This window comes from Stegodyphus dumicola, chromosome 2 (assembly GCF_044657685.1).
Source record: "Stegodyphus dumicola isolate Sdum_Otavi_A_Nest chromosome 2, ASM4465768v1".
Lineage (NCBI taxonomy): Eukaryota > Metazoa > Arthropoda > Arachnida > Araneae > Eresidae > Stegodyphus > Stegodyphus dumicola.
This window is the reverse complement of record NC_140769.1, coordinates 19,801,517-19,820,606: the sequence shown is the minus strand read 5'-3', so window position 1 is coordinate 19,820,606 and position 19,090 is coordinate 19,801,517. Positions and strand designations below refer to the sequence as shown.

The 19,090-nt window shown below is 31.5% G+C and overlaps 1 protein-coding gene across 2 annotated transcripts in view; it reads left to right on the top strand.

The window, feature by feature from the left end:
* Window positions 1-17,189, top strand: part of LOC118191715 (uncharacterized) — a 40,437-nt gene extending 23,248 nt beyond the window's left edge. The window contains exons 2-4 of one of the 2 annotated variants that reach the window (XR_004758651.2): window positions 1,001-1,125; window positions 13,073-13,143; window positions 17,053-17,189. Coding sequence is in view for 1 of the 2 variants with exons in the window: in XM_085810500.1 (XP_085666626.1) it covers window positions 1,001-1,125; window positions 17,053-17,066 (139 nt within the window). In the remaining variant the exon portion in view is untranslated. The remainder of the gene's footprint in view (window positions 1-1,000; window positions 1,126-13,072; window positions 13,144-17,052) is intronic. The other variant, XM_085810500.1, reaches the window with a different exon arrangement.
* The last annotated feature ends 1,901 nt before the right edge of the window (window positions 17,190-19,090 follow it).

Below are 19,090 nucleotides of genomic sequence, written 5' to 3'. Positions count from 1 at the left end.
ACATGAACTTTTTTTATCTATGTTCAAAATTATTGGTACGATTCAATAGATAGTTTCGATAATTTTCAATGATGCACAGTGTTACTGATTACTAAAAAATTCTGGCAAGTTGGATGTCACATTGAAATACTATAACAGTCAGGTCCGTCATGAGAGATATTGATTATTCAAACACTACTGAAATTACAATCTTTTTTTTTTTTTTTTTTTTTTAATTAATTCTCCTATACTGGGCATCAGTAATGAGTAAAACTGTTTCTTAGGTTTGGATCCAAAGAGTGGAATGATCATAGTATGTTGGTCCTTATATTAATTGTATGGAGAAGCAAAATTATCTTTTAAGCAAAAGCCTAAACATGTTAATAGCTTATTGTTAAATAAATGTTCTTTGTTGAATAACAGTTTTCTCTGCAGGGCATGTTGATATGCATCATTTAATATGTCCTTTTCTAAAACACTGCTCACGAGTTAAATTTAAAAATAAATAAATAAATAAAACAATAATAATTATAAATGGAGAGGTATAAAGTAAATCAGAAAAAAAATATTTGATTTCTCTACCTGGGGGGGGAAAGCAGTTGCCCAGTACAAAAGTTGCAATTTTTATTTTCTTGAGACTTAACATGGTGAACACAAAACAGTAGATATAAGCTGTATTTATTCATATTTATATGTAATCATGTTAATCACATATTCATTAATTTACTTCAAAAGTTTATTTATATTCAAAATCTGTCTCATTATTTTTAAAACGATATAAATTTGGACTTGCAGCTCTCAAACATTCATAAAATCAATCATGTGGCTCCCATCCTCTTGAAGTTTGATCATCCCTGTTATATAGTGTTAATAGTGTGATCTGAGATTTTGTTCCAGTCAGTTGTTACCTTATTAGGGCTTAAAATATTTAGTGATAGTAACGTAAAATTTATTATTGTATTCATTTATTATTACTTTATATATATATATATAATCTCTTATTTTTCTCTTCCTTTTACAGATACCTCAGGTTTTCTGCAATAAGCTCACAAATAGTTAAAAATGCATTAAAGCAAGAATTTCGTTCAGAAGCTGCACGTAGAAGTGCTATGAAGCAAACTATATGGAAAGATGGAAAGCCTCAAAGTATATTTTTTATCATGTTTTTGCTCCTTTATACTGTTAAATGTATAGCATTTATTATTATTCAAAGTACTTTTGTTTTTTAATATATTAAGTGGCATATATTAGGTGAAAGAATTTTGCTTCCTTCTAATTGTTAATAACTTAGTAAAAGTGAACACATTGCATCCAGTGTTCCATAGCTGGCAGAACAATTTACCATTTTGCATTCTATGATGTGTGTGTTGGCAAATTCTCTCCAGAATTTGATGATATCTTCAAGTTAATTCTTGCTTTGAATGTTGAACTTATTGTGATAGTTTTTCCTTTTTCATTTTGTAATTGTATCACTTAATGATGATATATCTATTTCTCTGCTGTCTGTTATATTATTTGTTATAAATAGACAGGGCCTGATTATTGCTGAGAACTGTAGTTCTTAGGGCAGGCAGCAGCAAAGTCAAAATCAACCTAAATAAGTGTACTAAATAGACATTTCAGAGCAGTGTTATTTTCATTTTGAAAGAGGTTTTTTTTTTTTTTTTTTTTTTTTTTTTAAGTGTATAATAAGGAAATTTCATTGAGAAAATTATTACAAATAATGCTTTAGTCTTGAAACATGACTATATCATACTTCGAAAATTAAAATTATTATTCTCATTGTTATGAAAACAAACATAACTGGATGAACTTTTTTTTTAATTATATATCACTGTTTTTCCTGATTTATGATGTCTGTTTAGTCAAGTCTGGCTTATAGTTGGTCATCTTAAGATAAATACAAGCATCTAAATTTTTTATAGTTAAGCTATCTTACTTAAAATAAATTTCATGTGTGAAATATTTGCTTGCATTTATAAGTTGAACCAATTGCAGACAAAATAGCAAAGCCAGGTTTTTTCCTTTTTCCCTGAGATTAAAATTTTGTAAGAAGTGATGCTCAGCACATTGATATTATAAAAAGATCATGATCGACTGATTTTTCTAAATCTTTCTGCAATGTCCATAATACAATTACTATCCATAATGTCATTTCTAAACTAAAATTGTGAGAAGATATTGAAAATAACAGAAATCTAAAATACTTTCTTCTATTTTGAGGGCTTTCTTATAAAAGTAAAAATTTTGACATGCCTCTTAAAAAATTGAGATCGGCCTTCCAAATTAACTTTTAATGCATAAAATCCAGCTTTTAAACGTATTAAGATTGCTCTCATCAATACAGTCAAAAGTTGTTAATCCGGCCTCGTCGGGACTTCGGCGATTCCGGATTATCGATTTTTTCCGGATTATAGATCATCAGCTTAAATCTGGTAAGATGGCGTGCAGAAATTATAAAATTAAAAATATGAAACCGTAATTTATGAAGTAAAGAACAATTATGATCTAAAGGTATCAAAATTTACAAAAAAAAAAAAAAAAAAAAAAAAAAAAAAGCTTAATATTTATTTGTTTACTTTATTAAACATTTCTTTCAATGTAAGTTGCTTCGTTTTATGTGATAACACTTTCTCTTTAATTCTATAGACAGACATAATTTCTTCTTCAGTTATAAAGTTCTGCTGTTCAAGTCCTATAATTGCTGTGTCGAGAATACTAACTAATTTATCAATCGAAATTTTTTCGTTTTCAATAACCTCTGTGTCATTTTCTTCTTTATCGGAAGCGAATTATAATGATGAGGAATTTGATTTAAATCATATCAAAGACGGAGTACATCGAGATAAAATACTACATTTAATAAGGAATTATAAGCCAAATAAAATAAAAACATGTGCCCTGAAGATAAGGATAGTGCTGACAGATCAACTTCCAATTCATTGCGCGTCGCGGCATCCCCCCTCCCCCTACTGCAGAACAGCGTGAAATTGAAACAGATTTCGGAATGGTTAAAAAAACGAAGGATATGCCTTTATCCATTTTTTGCAGCAATTCCACTTTTTGTTTAATGGACTTCGAAACATACTTTCGCTTTGTAGATTCTTTACATATTAGTAAATATATATCGGAAATTCTGTTTGACATAATCGAAAGTTCAAGCTTACTTTTATAAAATTGCTCTAACAGTCTGCAAAAAATAATAAGCCGGATCCAATTTGAAGATTAAGGAACAACGCAATCTGGAACATTAACTGAAATAGATAATTAAATAATTTTAGCTTATACCGTCCGTTATACATTAAACGGGCATGCATAAACGTATTATGCGCATGCGCACATGTATATTCGCATATATATATATAACTGAATTAGATAATTTTAGCTTAGCTTATACTATCCATTATACATTAAACTCGCAAGCGTAAATGTATTATGTGCATACGCATATTCGCAGCCGTAAAGGTCTTACGCGCATGCGTCAATATGACGCATGCGCAGAAAGTTTGTTGCTTTGAGGTCTGGATTAGGAGTGTCCGAATTAATGACTTTCGACTGTATTTTCTTTTTCATGTTGCCCTTATAACAAGGGAAAGAAATGACATTCTTTCTTTTTGTGTCTGTTTCAAGTATCAAATATTAAATTTCAAAGAGAAACTCTTCCATTCCTTGTACATTTTTGAAATTGTGTATTTATTTCCTTGGAGTTGTAGGTTGAAATTATTATAATGGTTCATTATGTTTGCTAAGAACAACTTTTAAAAATCATGTTCACTGATTTTGTAAAGAAATATTTGTATCTCATCAAAACACTCTTACAGATCTATTAAGAATTTTGCGCCAATTTAACCATTGCATTTCCGAATATAACAGAAAGTTTCCATATTTCAATTTAATTTCCATCAAAAAAGCTTTGAAGGACCTATGTATTATTAGCAATCCTGCTACTATCATGTTTACGATCTTAACAATCTTTTCCATTACATTTTTTAAGTTGTTACATAGATGCCTTTGCAAATAAATTTTCTTCATGTATGATACAATGAAATTATAAAAGTGAGTGTCCGAGTTCATCTTCCATTAGCTTTACTAATCCAAAAGTGTGTCCATTGATAGCTGGAGCACAGTCAGTTGTTAAGAGAACAACTTACTTTTTAAATCTAATACTTGCCCATTTTCTAAATTAGTAAAATCTTGTGCTTGACGAAATATGTCTGGTCATGTTATTCGTATAAGCAAGTCCTTGGTGTTCTTCATTGACTTTTGAACCATTTATTGATAAATATCTAATAACAATTGCAAGCCTAACTATAGTATTTACATTGGCACTTTCATCAAGTGCAATGCTAATCACATCACATCACTAGATAACAAATCCTTTTTGTCTTCTTCATCAGTATATTCGGCCACATGTCCAGTGCGATGCTTGTTGTTGCTGACAATGACAGTCCTTAAATTCTGTCAGTGATTTTTTATTTGCAAAGTCATTAAATAAGTGTTTGGAACAATTAATGAATGCATTTTTCAAAAATTCACCGTCTGTGAATGGTTTTCGATTGGAACCACTGCTAAGAATGGCATATGTAAGCATATGTAACGTGATTGTGGTTGGCAACAAAACTCTTTAACAATTTATTTTGTATCACAAAATTTAATATACATTTAGCAATATAGTCAGATTTTTCTTCATTTGGCATTAAAGTCACATTTTTATGTTTTGGAGAAAAATGTCGCTCAGTATTGTAAGTTCTGGTGGTAATTGCTGTTGTGCATAAAGTAAATACATCAGCATTTTCAATACATCTTATTTTCTCTCTCCACACATCTTGAAATAATCTCTTTTTGCTTTTTGTTTATCCATAATACACTCATGTCCATAAATTAAGGATAATGCAAAATCAGGCAAAGGAAAAGTTAGAAGCAAGACAAATTTGACTTATTTGTAAAGCTTATTTATTAAACAAAAGGTAAAGAGCAGAAAAAGATGCTATATGTTTGATATTATTAAAAAAAAATAGCAATTTTTTCTTCCCTGGAGCAAATTTAAAAAAAAAAAAAAAAACCTATTTACAAAAAACCAATATTACATGGTTGGTATGATTGTTAATACATTGTATGTCTCCCAGACGATGCAATACAGTCCGTACAACGCCTAGGCACGCTGAGTATGAAATTATCGATCTGATCTTGGGGGATATTACAACACTCAATAAGCAATGCTCTCCGAAGTTCCGGTAGACGTGTAGGAGGAGGTTGACGGGCTGTAACTCGTCGGCCAAGCATGTCCCACACGTGCTGTACTGGATTCAAGTCCGGTGAGAATGCTGGTCAGTCCATACGGGTGATATCCTCCGATTGAAGGCATTCGCTTAAGAACGGTGAGGACGAGCGCTGTCATCCATAAACACAAATTGTGCGCCCATTGCGCCCTGAAACAAATGTACATGTTGTTCCAGAAAGAATGACGTCGCGATAGATTTCGCTTGTCATGGTTCCAATTTGAACATGCAGGTTAATTCTGGAAACCAGAATAATTCCACCCCAAACGAGCACTCCTGCACCACCGTAACGGTGTCGTTCAATGATGTGTTCTTGGTGGTAACGGGTCCCTGGAGCTCTCCATATAAAAGTCTAGCAAAAATCAGACTGCAAGCTAAACCTGGACTCGTCGGAAAACATTGCACAAGCCCACTGTTGCGATGTCCACAATGCATGCTCTCTACTCCAGGCTAACTGCAGGCGACAGTGAGTTGCAGTAAGTGGAACGCATCTGACAGGTCTACGAACATATAGACCAATCTGCCGTAATTGTCTGTACACGGTCTGCCTTGAAATTGTCGTACCAGTGGCTGGAGAAAGCTGATGAGACAGGTCTGAGGCTGTGCTCCGCCTGTTGCTTTTGGCAGTAACTGAAAATACCGGTCCTCATTCGGCGTTGTAACTCTGGGGCGACCTGTGCTGTAACGTCTACTCACATTACCATCATATTGGAATCATTGCCAAAGCCTGGAGATGACACTTTGGGCAATTCCAAGCTTGTCTGATACATCCAGTTGGGTATGCCCACATTCCAGACGGCCAACAATTCTACCACATAAAAAATCATCCAAATGCATCCTTTGTGTCATAACTATTCGGTTATTGCACTGAAATGCTTATAAAGCGTCTGCGAACAATTTTACTTCTTTTCCTGTATTCCTTATATATCACTCTCTTACACTCTCGTCATTGTGACACACCATCGGTGTCATCTGGTTACTTCCTGAAATTTGCATATGATTCTTGAAGATGTGTGTAGTGATTTTACAGGTGATATATTTATTTTAGAGTTTGATTTCCGCATGAGTCCGAATTATCCTTAATTTATGGACATGAGTGTATTTTGATTATTTCACTGCATCACTATTCTTGCACTACTGAAAATTGCTACAAGGGAGAGTGAACTGAAACGAGGCATAAGTGTTGCCAGATGTCTGTCAATGAATTACTATCGGCGTTGCCAATCTGGACAATTTCTCCTTGAAGTTGCATTAAATAAAAATGCATTTTCATTAACGCAAATTTGTAATTAAAAAATTTATTATTTATTTTCAGTTTATATAGTTATTTTTCTTATGTTTTCTTCAAGTGATCATTTCATATATGTTTTATTTTTATATAGTACACTTTACTTTTAGAATTCAAGTGGGTCATTTGAAATCATGAAATGTCACTCGGTGACTCCCAGTTATAGGTTGCTGAAATCTGTTTTAAGGCCCGTCCACACAAGTATGCTCGAAACGTAGCTGACGAACGCGCTTTTACGTACCAGCGTAAAAGCGTCCAAACGAGTATGCTTGCGAAGAATGCATTTAACCAATAGAATTGTTTTGCGCAAAAATCACGTGACGCTATAATATAGCGTCAGCAGAGCTGTATCTTATTACTTCGCTGTGCTTCTGTATGTTTGCGGCAAGTTGTCCGAATCAGATAATTTTTTTTATAGCTGAAACTTTACTATTAAGTGATATTATTAAGCAGAGGCAAAACCGCAAGAATGGGTCCGAAAGATTTATTTTTAGAGCGACCTGTTCGAAGAGAATTTTTTTTTTTTTTTTTTTTTTTTTTTTTTTTCCTGCCTCGTTTGCGAAATGAATATCCGGAATTATTAAATTCCTTAGCTGACACTGTCCCTATATCTTGTTTAAATTTTCACTACATAAAATGCTTTTTATTCATCCACTCAAATTCATATACAATTTTTTAAACTTGTAGTGAAAGACACTTAATGTTAATACAGCTTTTTCACATATTAAAATTTTTAATTAAAAAAATTCTGTTTGTATTTTAATTTGTTTATTTGTATTTTTTAAATTTTTCTTTGTGAACCTAAGTAGGAATTGTCCCTTTTTTTGTTTGTTTGTTTGTTTTTGTTGTATATTACTTGTTTTTTAATTACGTCAGGATGAGTATCGACCAGTTTGACAGACTTGCAGATTCTATATTGTAGGAAAATTAGGATTTATAAAATTGGTTTTGAATACAGTATAGTATAAAGAGAATTAAATTACTTAATTCTCTTTATATACACCATCCACCATATAATAAAACCAACTTCATATTTTTTTAACTCCCCTCCCTTGGTCTTTTGTTTTTCTTTTTATTTATTTTTGAATTTAGAATGAGGTTCAAACTTTGTACAGTTTTTGAGAAATTATGTGCATGATAAAATATGCAATAAAATAAAAATAAAGGGAGAATTTATGGATGATATGCGATAAAGAGATGCAGAGATATTATTACATACGGATTTCTATTTGCAGTGCACATTTTTAAACTAAATTGAAAACAATAATAATAATGAATAAAATAAGAAATGAAAACAGTAATAATAGATAAAATAAGAATATAATAATTCATGATTAAATGTAAGAAACACGTTTCAAAATGAGAAAAGTTAACTTAACACCATCTACGGGTGAGGTTCGAACTCGCCACCTTTCCATTCTTCCGCCACCAAAGCAGCGCGCTAACCACTCAGCTATCTGTGATGGCAGTTTTTCTGAAAAATAATGTATCAAGTAGAAGTCGCTACAAAGGTAATTTAATTAAACTTCAATAAATGATTGCTGTATGACACAAGTTGTAACTTTCCTCCAAAATTTCGTAATTTTATTTTATTGAATACTCTTTCACAGTCAACTGCTTTATTTTTGAAGTTGTTATATTGCTGAAGTTAGTTTTTGGTGTATTTAATATTGGAATATTTATAGAGCTTTTTATTACACATGATATAGCCAATATTTATAATAATTAAGAAGAATTTTGTAAGGCAGAAACTTTGATTTCGTAGAAACTGTAATTTATTTAGGTTCCTATTACTTGCGGTGTTATAAATAGGTGAAGCATATGGATATACTGGTCGGATCATTGCTTTATAAATATACAGTTTTCCCCTTTAATGAGAATTTTAAATGTATACCAATATGTATGATTTGAGAAATCTGAAGATGGCGTGAACAATGCTGATTATTTTATTGCTGTATACAGTTATGATATTTCTAAGCAAAAGCTCATTTCTGTGTGGTTCTAACGCCATATTGAAACGGGTAAGCAAGAAGGTTTTCTGATTATGACACGTGATAAGAACTCGGTCGGCTATTGGCTATACGCGCGCATCGCGGGCGAAAAAGCTGAACAGGAGTGTACTCGGTTTTACGTCTTCTGCGTCATGCGAATTTATGCCGCCGTCAAAAAAGTTGCGTCAACTACGTCGCGAGCGTCCTCGTGTGGACGGGCCTTTAGGGGGTTCCCAAAGCATCCTCTAATTCCTCATACTATTATTTTTCCCTTATCAAAACAAAAACAAAACAAAACAATGGTTTTAAAAGTGATGTTAGAAGAAGCACATATGTGAAGATCGGTAACCATAAACATTTGTTTCTTGTGAGTGCAGAAATGCACCAAATCAACATTTTCACCAGTGCTCCTGCAGAAGACATGTACTAAAAGATTCAGTTGTTTCTGATATTTTTCAACTTGATAAATCTTGGAAAAGTACTTGTAAGAAAATATCGATTTCCATTCAGAAAGCAAAGTAATAGTCATTCATTTTAAAAGATGATTAAGGGCAAAGTGAAATCTTGCCCACCCCCAAATAAATAAGTAAGTAAATAACATTAGGGGGAAAAAAAAAGAAATTTTGAAGGAATTTGGATAAGTGGGTTCTTTTTACAGTTTTTTTTTTTTTTTTTTTTTTTGTAAGGCGTGCTTTAAAGTTGTGATAGAGAAGAGGTTGGTTATCACGCTGTATATTGGAAGTGATAAACAAGTATGAAATGTTGATGCCATCAAAGATTATATGTACCTCGCTTTTTGTTTATGTAAACAGTATAAATCATCAATACCTTCTGGATTAATACTTTACATAAACAAAGACATACTCCTTGATGTACTATTATGACTGCCCATTCCTTTTATTATACCATATTGCAGGTATGGTCAGTTAATGAGTTTCAGTTGATCTCACCTAACAGATAGACTTATTTCAAACCTTGGGAAGAATCCTCCCCCTCTAAAATTTTCTTAGTATTGAAGCTCTTAAAATACAAGCTTCTTTTCTTTTCTTTTTTTTTTTTTTAAATCTAAAGCTTTTGATAATGCACTGAGGAACAAGGTCGATGTTTGCATTTATTGCAATGAAAATTTGACAATTAAGTCTGTTTTAAATAAGAAGCCAGAAGTTACTACATCTGTTAAAATTCCACAAGATGTGTTTCAATAGCAGGAAAATTAGCATAAATAAAATCAAATTGCAATATTTTACCTTCTGTTCTGCTATTAATTATTATTATTATAATATTTTTTTTCAAGTATGAAACTCAGTGCAATATAATGCATCGAAAAGCAATAAAAATACCATGAAATACCAGTAGTCTTGGATTCTGAAATCAAGGAAAATGTCATAACAGTGAAAAATAATTCTTAATATTACAGGAAAAGAAAATATATCTGAATAAATATCTATAAATATAATTCATTTCTTTAAATATTTCCCAAACATATCTGTAAATGTTGAGAAAGATTTTTCATGGTGTGAGAATTTGTTTTCTGCCAATAAGTGGTCTACTTTAAAAATTTGTCTTTCCTTACAAAGCCTGTATACTCTAGTACCTTCCCTCTTCTACCACCAGCCAATCACAAGGCTTCTGGCTCCTTCTTGTCATGTGACTATGCTATTCCACCTTGCTGAAGTCTAACGCTTGTTTATTTGAACTTCGATTTTGTTGCCTGACGTATGCCAATCACCAACCCTTCTTGCGGCCACAGCTGAACTCTCACCTTTTAAATTCTTATTCACCTACGATTCTATGATCTTCATTGCTCATAACTATTGCTTATTATCATAAATAGATTTCTGTGCACACAACTTATGCTATTTATGATGTGAAAAACTTTAGTGTTATACTTAGATAGGGCTCCGGTGCTGGAACCTGAACATCAGGGCCTTACTTAAGACTCTTTTCTTTTAAATGTTAAAAAAATCAAATAATTTAGTGTGATTCTTATGAAACAAATGCTAATGCTTTCTTTAAAGTTCGCAGCAACCTTCTATTTAGTATATATTTCAGTAAGGACTCTCAGTAATATTATATATTCAGTAAGGAATTCAGGACTTATATATTCAGTAAGGAATTTCGAAGGCAAGAGGTGCAAGTCCCTCATCATCAAGACATAAGAAATTCTGCAGAGAAGGAGGCCATATTTATAGCAAAAGCCAAACAGTAAAATTAACAGGGATGTAGTGCCATTTGTCCATGAAAATAGTAATAAAGCATGGAAAATAAAGTTAATAGCATTTTAAAAGCATTTTAAAACTTGATTCTAATTAAAGTCATTAACTAAATAAGATAAATCTTGAATATGAGAAGCTTCAAGAAAGTTTGATTCACCAACTAAAGAAGCTTTTGGGATAGTTTTTGCAGCCCCAAAGTCAAAACTGATTAAATTTCCAACAATGATTAGCTGTCAAACATTTCTTAATTTCTTCTTTTCGGATATAAGATTCAAGTTCCTTGATGTGAAATGTTAATGCTAATTTAGTTTGACCAATGTAACTAAAACCACGATAAGCTATAAATTCTCTAAGAATTAAAGTCAGAAATGGGATCTTTAAAAATTAAAAAAATGAATTTTATTTATAGGTGAGAAAATGACATGAAAATTGAACATCTGAACAATCCCTGAAATTTTATAACTAATTGAAGGATGAAATGGAAGAACAACAAGGTTATTAATGTTACTTCTAATAATGGAATGCCTGGTGACAAGATGGAAAAAGGATTTATGAATAACCATGGGATGAATATTGTCTGTAGCAACTGATTCCAAATAATTGGGTTCAGTAGAAAGCAAAAATTCTGAGGAGCAACCTTAGAGAGCACAAAATACATAATAGTAAAAAGAAACCATTTCTTGTTTAGTTGGGTGACATAATTTAGCATTGAGAGAAAAACAAACAGAAAAGGAGTTATGGTAAACAGTAGTGCTAAAAGCAGATTAACATGTTGACGGCGGCACTGTTATTCATTGCTTTTTTCCTGCAGCAGCGCTTGAATTAGTGGTCCGTTTCATGGGGCGAAACTTTGAAATAAAGAGCAAAGAAAATAACAACATATTATGATAATTGTAAGGGCAAGCCCACACTTTGTTTAGCCTGCTTTAAAAAATTGCATAGAAAAAATTAATAATTATATTTAATTTGTAAGTTATATTTTAAGTTATTTGTTCGTATTGAATGTTTGATATGTTGAAATATTAATGTATACTAGTAAATAATTAAAATAAAATAAAATTTTGTACTACGTATTTTTTATATACAAGTGTTACACATTGGTGAATCATGCCGGGCAATGGAACAATTAAGTATGACCCACCAGTGGGTCAGGCCGGCATCAACATGTTAATTGTGGATTATAAGAAAGACTCAATTGGATCACTTGAAGTTATGGAAAAAGACTCAATTGGATCACTTGAAGTTATGAAATGGGTCACTCAAAGACCTTGTGAGTCTAAGGTTGCCGAGACCTGATAATGTATATCAAGTGACAAAAAATCTCATGACCAGATAAGTGCAGTTATGCTACACAGGGGGTTAAGAGTATTTTGAGGAAGTATCTAAGGTTATGGGAAGCTTGAAGAAATTTCTAAGGGTTAAGTGTTTTTTGAGGAAGTTATGAAAGTATAATTTTTGGTACTTGCTTATTATCCCATCGACAGGCCCAGTAGTACGATTTTGTGCCAATCATTTAGAATTCTGCTGGAATGATTGGTAACCATTACCGAAATTTCCACCGATGGTCAATGGTGTAATATGTAAATACAAGCTTTTTTTTTTAAATTTTTATCTGTATATTTATTTATGTATAATTGTTTTTGAGATATTTAGTACATGTATAATCAGAAAACAATGGTTATGCAGCACGAACAATGGAACATGGTCTGTGTTTCTGAGATGCTAATGTGTTGAAATCTCTCATGTATTTTGTTTTGAGATGATTGATGGCTATGACTTTTTCTTGTTTTTGAATGTGGAAACATTCTAAAATGTACCTGACAGCATGAGATATTTTTAATTAACATACAGTGTGTGATTTCAGATGTATTTTCAGTAAGATGCTAAAAAAACTTGTTTACTAATTTGAGTTGCTTTTGAATGAAACTTGGCGTATAAAATAATAACAGTATTTGATCTGAAATGAATATTGTTATCTTCTCTAATACTTATTCCATTAAACAGATTTCTTTTTGGCTCCAAGTGGCTAAGTGAATATGCATGAATAGTGATTGTTTACAAATTCCAGTGAACTGTATAGGTATTTTCTTTATTTTCCCCATTGTAGCACGAATATGAGCAGTTTTGCATTGAAAGTCCTCCACCAAGGTATCCCTTCTTGCATGCTTCACCTTAATTAAATCAACCAGTCAACTAACCATCATTTTTACGTAAATTATAAATCGGCAAGAAGTATAGTGTGCTGCTGCTTTCATGAAATACTAGCTGAGGAAATTCAGTTTTTAATGTAATTCTCCAATTTTTACTTGTTTTTCAAAGCTCCATGAAAAAGCTGACTGTTTTCTGCAATATCCTGTTTGCGAATTGCATTCAAAGTCTGACTGTAATAGGTAAGTAGCATAAAAAAAAACATTGTGGTACTTATGCTGTATGATTTTCACTGAAATATGAAGTATGTATTGAACCTGAAAACACAGGGAAAGTTGCAAGTGATTTATGTCTGCCAATAATAAATACTGTAAAGCTATCTTAGTTGTTTCAGTGACAAGTCCACCAATAAACATGTTTGAGGACTGATGATTAGAGCAATCTCAAGTCATATATATTTCTGCGAGCTATGGGTTCATATATGTCTTCCTTAAGCAAGCAGAAATTGACAATTTATTGCAACTAATACTGACACACAGCGAAATAAATAGCTGAAAATAATTCAAGGAGAAAGCAAATGTTAGGCAAATCCACCTTTGATTGTGAATAGAGTTTGATACGAGTATTGTGAATTACTGATGTCAGTCATAGAATAAATTCTGAAATACAATTTACTTAATGCTAATTTGAACTGCAGTGTCCGAGTCATATTTATATGGTATTGCTCTGGCTTCTGAAAGCTTCAGGGAAAATTTTCCTAAACTTCCAAAAAGTTATCAACTTAGAAAGAAATTGCCAAATGGCAACAGAACTTTTTAATAAATCTTGTCAGGAGCATTTTTGTGTAATGTTCTAGTTGAGCTGTTTTCACGATTTCATTGTTATTAGATTCTACAATTCTGCATTAAAAATAAACATTTTGCACAAAACATGTGGCTGCAAATTCTTGAAATTATTTTCCTAAATTCAAAAATTAAACATCTAAATAGTACAATACTTAATATTATGGCAATACACACATATAACAGTTGTTTTAGAGAGTGGAGAGGATCATAAAATGATCTAAGAAGCCATTCCTTGCCCAATAAATATTTTATGTTTACATTAATAAATTTAAATTTATTTAATTTTATATTATTATATGTTGTAATTAATTATATTTATATAATCTAAATTTATTTATATAAATTTTCTAAATTTGGTACAAAGCAATGAAGAATTGTGTGCCAAATAAGCTAGGCTACCTTCATAGAATCATAAGTCATAATCATTGTAGTGTTCTAGGCCTTTTATCTACATACTAGTTCTCTCAAGAGTAACAATAAATTTGCTAAGCAAATGAAAGTAAAGCAGTCATTCCAACTTTATCAACATTAAGTTTGTCTTGTTGTAGCTGTGATTAATAGTATTTATATTTTACTTCTAGTAAAACTCAATGTAGTATAAAATATGTTGAATCTTAGTAAATAGAAAATGATAATTCATTTATGGATGGAAAAGTTGAACAAATACATATATACTGACATTTCCTAAGCTTACATAACAAGAAAAATCAGCTTTTTGTGATGAGAAGATTGTTAATGTAATATATTTAGCTGAGGATTAAAAATATAAATTTCTGAAACTAGATTTAGGTTTTTACAATATAGTACTTTTTTGTTCTATAGTTATAAATACCTTATTAATGTTTTCCACATCTTTAGATCTTTTCCACTGAAAGGCAGCATAGTGATAAGATTTTTTTCCACTTATTATCACAGCTCCCGCTTTTTTAAACACCAAGTTGGTGGCTAGAAAACAAAAATTTCCACACGATAACTGATGCTTTCAAAAGAGACTAGCTTGCCGTTTGTAAGTTTTTCCATAGACAGGTTTGGCATTAAAAGTTTTATAAGTGTTTGTAATAAATTTGGATTTAATTGTTAAATTTTCAGTTAAGGTTTTTACTAAAATCATTTGAAATTCAAATAAAGGAGCAGACAGAATTAAGAATCTGATGTCGATGGTAAACATGATAACACCAGGACCGGCTGCTTTTGGAATTTGTGCATGAAATTCACTTGTAGAATGCACAGTTGATATACTGTCCTTTGTGAAAGTGGAGCAGATTTTGGCAAATTTGTGTTCGAATTTGCTGGACTGTGAATGTCTACCATTTACCAAAGCTTGAATAGTTTTCTTTTTGAGTTTCGATGTGTGTGAAATATTTTGATGTTATGTAATCAGGATCAGGCTTAATATTACCAATATACCATTTTCTGTTGTATATATATGTAAAATATAAAATCTAACTTTTGAATAATAAACTAATAGCCCTTTAACTCCTGTTTCATTCTAAAAATAGCGAAGCAGTAAATTTTCTAACTAAACAAGAAAGATCCATCATCTAATCTGTATTGCCCACTTATCGATGAAGTCTGAACCCAACATTAAACTGCCATGTGATCTGAAATGGAATGTGGTACAAAAGCTTAATTGCGTCACAACACTCTTTTTTGTCTTCCCTTCTTCATCCAAATGCTTGTCACCTTACTGCAGTCTTTACTTTTCTAATTTTCATCCTTTAAGAAGATGTAATCTGTACAAAATTGGGGGGGGGTGCATAGCACACTCACAGTGATAATGTGCATTATCAAAAATAAATTATTTGTGGAATTTAAGCCATGTCTGTAAGTTTCTTTGGTTTATGCATCTATTGTTCTAACTATGCAATCAAGTTGTCTTCAAGTTATGATGCAGAGAACCACTCTGTTGCAACTTGCTTCTACCAAGTCATCTTATTACAATAATAATGCAGTCTTATCACAATATTGGAACAGTTTTATTACATGTAGCTGCTCTGAAAAATGCTTTATATTCCTTTATGGTGTTTGTGCGTTCTTCAGTGCATTTTCTGTAGTGTTCTGGATTTTGATGAATTTTTCTTTGTTAATGATTGCAAAGTCACCCATTTTATCTGATTTGCATATTCTGAGATCATTCCTTGTCATAGATTTTCATGTTTTTCAAATGCTAAATATATCCATTTTAATTTTTTTTTTTTTCCCCACCATGTCTTTTGCATGTGTTGTTTCTATTAGAGGTGTTCACCATATTATGTATCTGTTGGAACTGGTTCTATTTTTGAAATTCTTCTTAAGAGCATCCACAGTGTTATAATTGTACCATCCTGACTAAAATTGTAAAATGAGTGCTTATTGCCTTATTCCAGCAATTAAAATTGTTTTTCTTAGAATTTGAGAAAAACATATGATTTACTTTTTTCTCTTCTTAATGTAGAATTGCTTCCCTTTGCAACTTGAGTATTATATATAGCAGATTAGATCACCATCGTAATTGTTTTTGAATTATCAAGTATTCCACATGATTCATAAAAATCTATCGGGTATTCCTATGATTCATAAAGATCAGTTTTGAAGCATTTTGTTTTTGATTATTTTAATATTTATGACAATAATGATTTGTAATTCTAAAGGGCAATTTTAATGATCTGCCAAGTTTTTTTTTTTTTTTTTTTTTTTTTACTTTTTATTTTATTTTAAATTTTGTGAGCCTTGAAGGGCTTGCAACAAGAAGGGAGATTTTGTGTTCATGGGTCGTTTATTTGGGGGGGGGGTAATCGTTCTTTGCTTTGGAGTAGCCGTAAAAAATCATTTTCCTTAACACTTTTAATGAGGACAAACGTTTAGAACATAAGTTAAAAAATAAATTTTTTAATTTTCTGAAAATTAAGAAATATGAAGCTGGGCCCTTCTTGCTGCAAGCCCTTCAATTTAAATTAAAGATGTGAATTATTACAGATCTGAGGAACATGCCAACATAAAATATAAAATTGGGCAAAAAGGCAAGTACAGTGTGGTGTGTTTTGGACAAAACTATTGATTTAAAGGCCTAACTCTTCAAGAGCAGAATTTCTCCTCCGCTGTGAATTTTTCTTATTTAAAAATTTTACACAGACATGCTTTATTTCTGGTTAAAGCATACTGTGTACTAAATAAAATTAATATTAGCATAAAGATGTAAGGTAAGGTAAGATGTAAGGCAAAAAAATGCCTAACATTTTTAATAAATGTTATTAAATGCAAAGTTTTGACAGACTTTAAATAATCATATAAATTTAAATAATCATCATTTTATTATTTTTTTTACAGGGCCTGATGTATGAATTGCTGTAGAATTAGTAATGAAGTATCTTCAGAATTATACAATAGGATCTTTTCATCATCTAATAATTGAAAAAAATATGGCAGTCTCCATTCTGTGAAAATAAAAGATTTTTGTAACCGTATTGGTTTTAGTGTGTAACATTAAAACATTCACACTGAAACTTTTGCCTGAACTTGTTTTCTAAGAACTTGGTTTCAGTATATTTCAAAGCACGTGAAAAAGTAATTAAAAAACAAGTAGTTGAATTATTTCTTTTCATTCATAGTTTTTAAGTTGTCCCTTAATTCCTTTTTATTCGAATTTGTTAAAAAAGCTAAATTTCAACTCGTAAAAATTATAAAAAATAAACTTTTTTTTTTTTGGTTGCATCAAGTTACAAGTTTAAAAGTGGATTGAAGTTTGTTTCTATAGCAGGACTTTAATTTTAAATTTTGCACTGTAATTCAGCTGTGAGTAAATAAATTTGTGTCACGCAAAGGTAGAATTATCAGAAACAATAAAATCTTCGCTCTCAGCGTTGAGAGAATGAACTTTCCACATACATCCGTAATGTTTGAAGTGCTGAACATCACTGTGTACTGGAGTGGTTTGAAAGTTAAACTTAATATGCAAAAATAACTCTTATAAAATCTGTTTTTTATGAAAATATATCAGTTCTTGCTTATGTTAGTATTATTTCTTGTAATATAAAAAAGAAATCCTAAACTTGCAATTAAAATAAAAATATGGATTAAGTTAATGTGCTATATTAATAATAATGATTATATTTATTTTTGTACACTAATAAAATACTTAAAAATTTTAAATATCAGTGCCTAACAATGGCCTATTTTTATTTTGCATACAAAATTTTAAGCCACTTGCACTGCATGAAACATTTTTAAATTCTCAAGGGCCAGTGAAACATCACACATTTTACTAATAATACTAATTGTAGAATAAAATAATACTCAATGTAATAAATAATTAATAACAATAACACTTAGATTCCATTCAAAAAGGTTTCACAGCATTCTGAAAAATTTCTAATAAAATGCTTTGTTTCAGCATATCAAATATGCCATCAGCGACACTTCACTCCCATTAATTACAGTGTGACCGTGTGGTATTATTTATTATTACTGGCAGCACCAAAATTATATTACATGAAATGGGAAGAATTATTCTTTGTTTAAATGATATTCTCATAATGTAGCATTAATTAGCATTCCATTTTGTATGCAGTTTTAGTTGATTGAAGCTTTATTTGACCTTCTTTGAGAAATGATTTACTGTATTTGCAAGAGATGCCAATTTAGTCAAGTCTGGCTCATAGTAATCTCAAGACAGCATCTAAATTTTCGGTACTCCTCCTGTTCTTAAAATAAATTCCGTGCGTGAAAGTATTTGCTCGCATTTATATCGTGAACTGAATGCGGGCAAAATGTCGAAGCCAATTTTTTCACTGATGCATTTATTCATGTATTACTGAACACATGCAAAAACTGAGAGTGAACTAAAGGTTATAATGACCCAGATGCAGAGCTAGATTAACCACTAAGCATGTGGGGCATCAAGGAAAGAGGACATTACAAAAAGTGCTTTGGACTACAAAAATTCCCCATTGCCGATTTTACCTTCGAATGTATGCTGTAGCTAATCGAAGACCAAGAGAGAGAAAATGAGGAACAAAAAAACAAAGGTAAATTAATGTGGCCACTAAGACTGTATAGTGGTTAGGGGAGCCTACTATGGTACCGAAGGACCGGAGTTTGAATCAAGGAGAAGGCATGACTGTAATTGTCCGTCCCTTCATAGGAGGTACTGGTGGCCCACCTATTAAGTACTTCCACAATGAAGTGGCCACCACTTCTGCCCTTAGTAATGGGCAAGCCAAAGTCAGCTAAGTACTCACTTAAAAAACAAATGTGCAAGTTTTGTATGGTTGGCGAAGGAAGCATATCCAGATATAATGATTGAAATAACTAACACTTTAAAACACTTATTTGCATGCACGTCGTTTGTGCCAAAAGGCAGCAACAA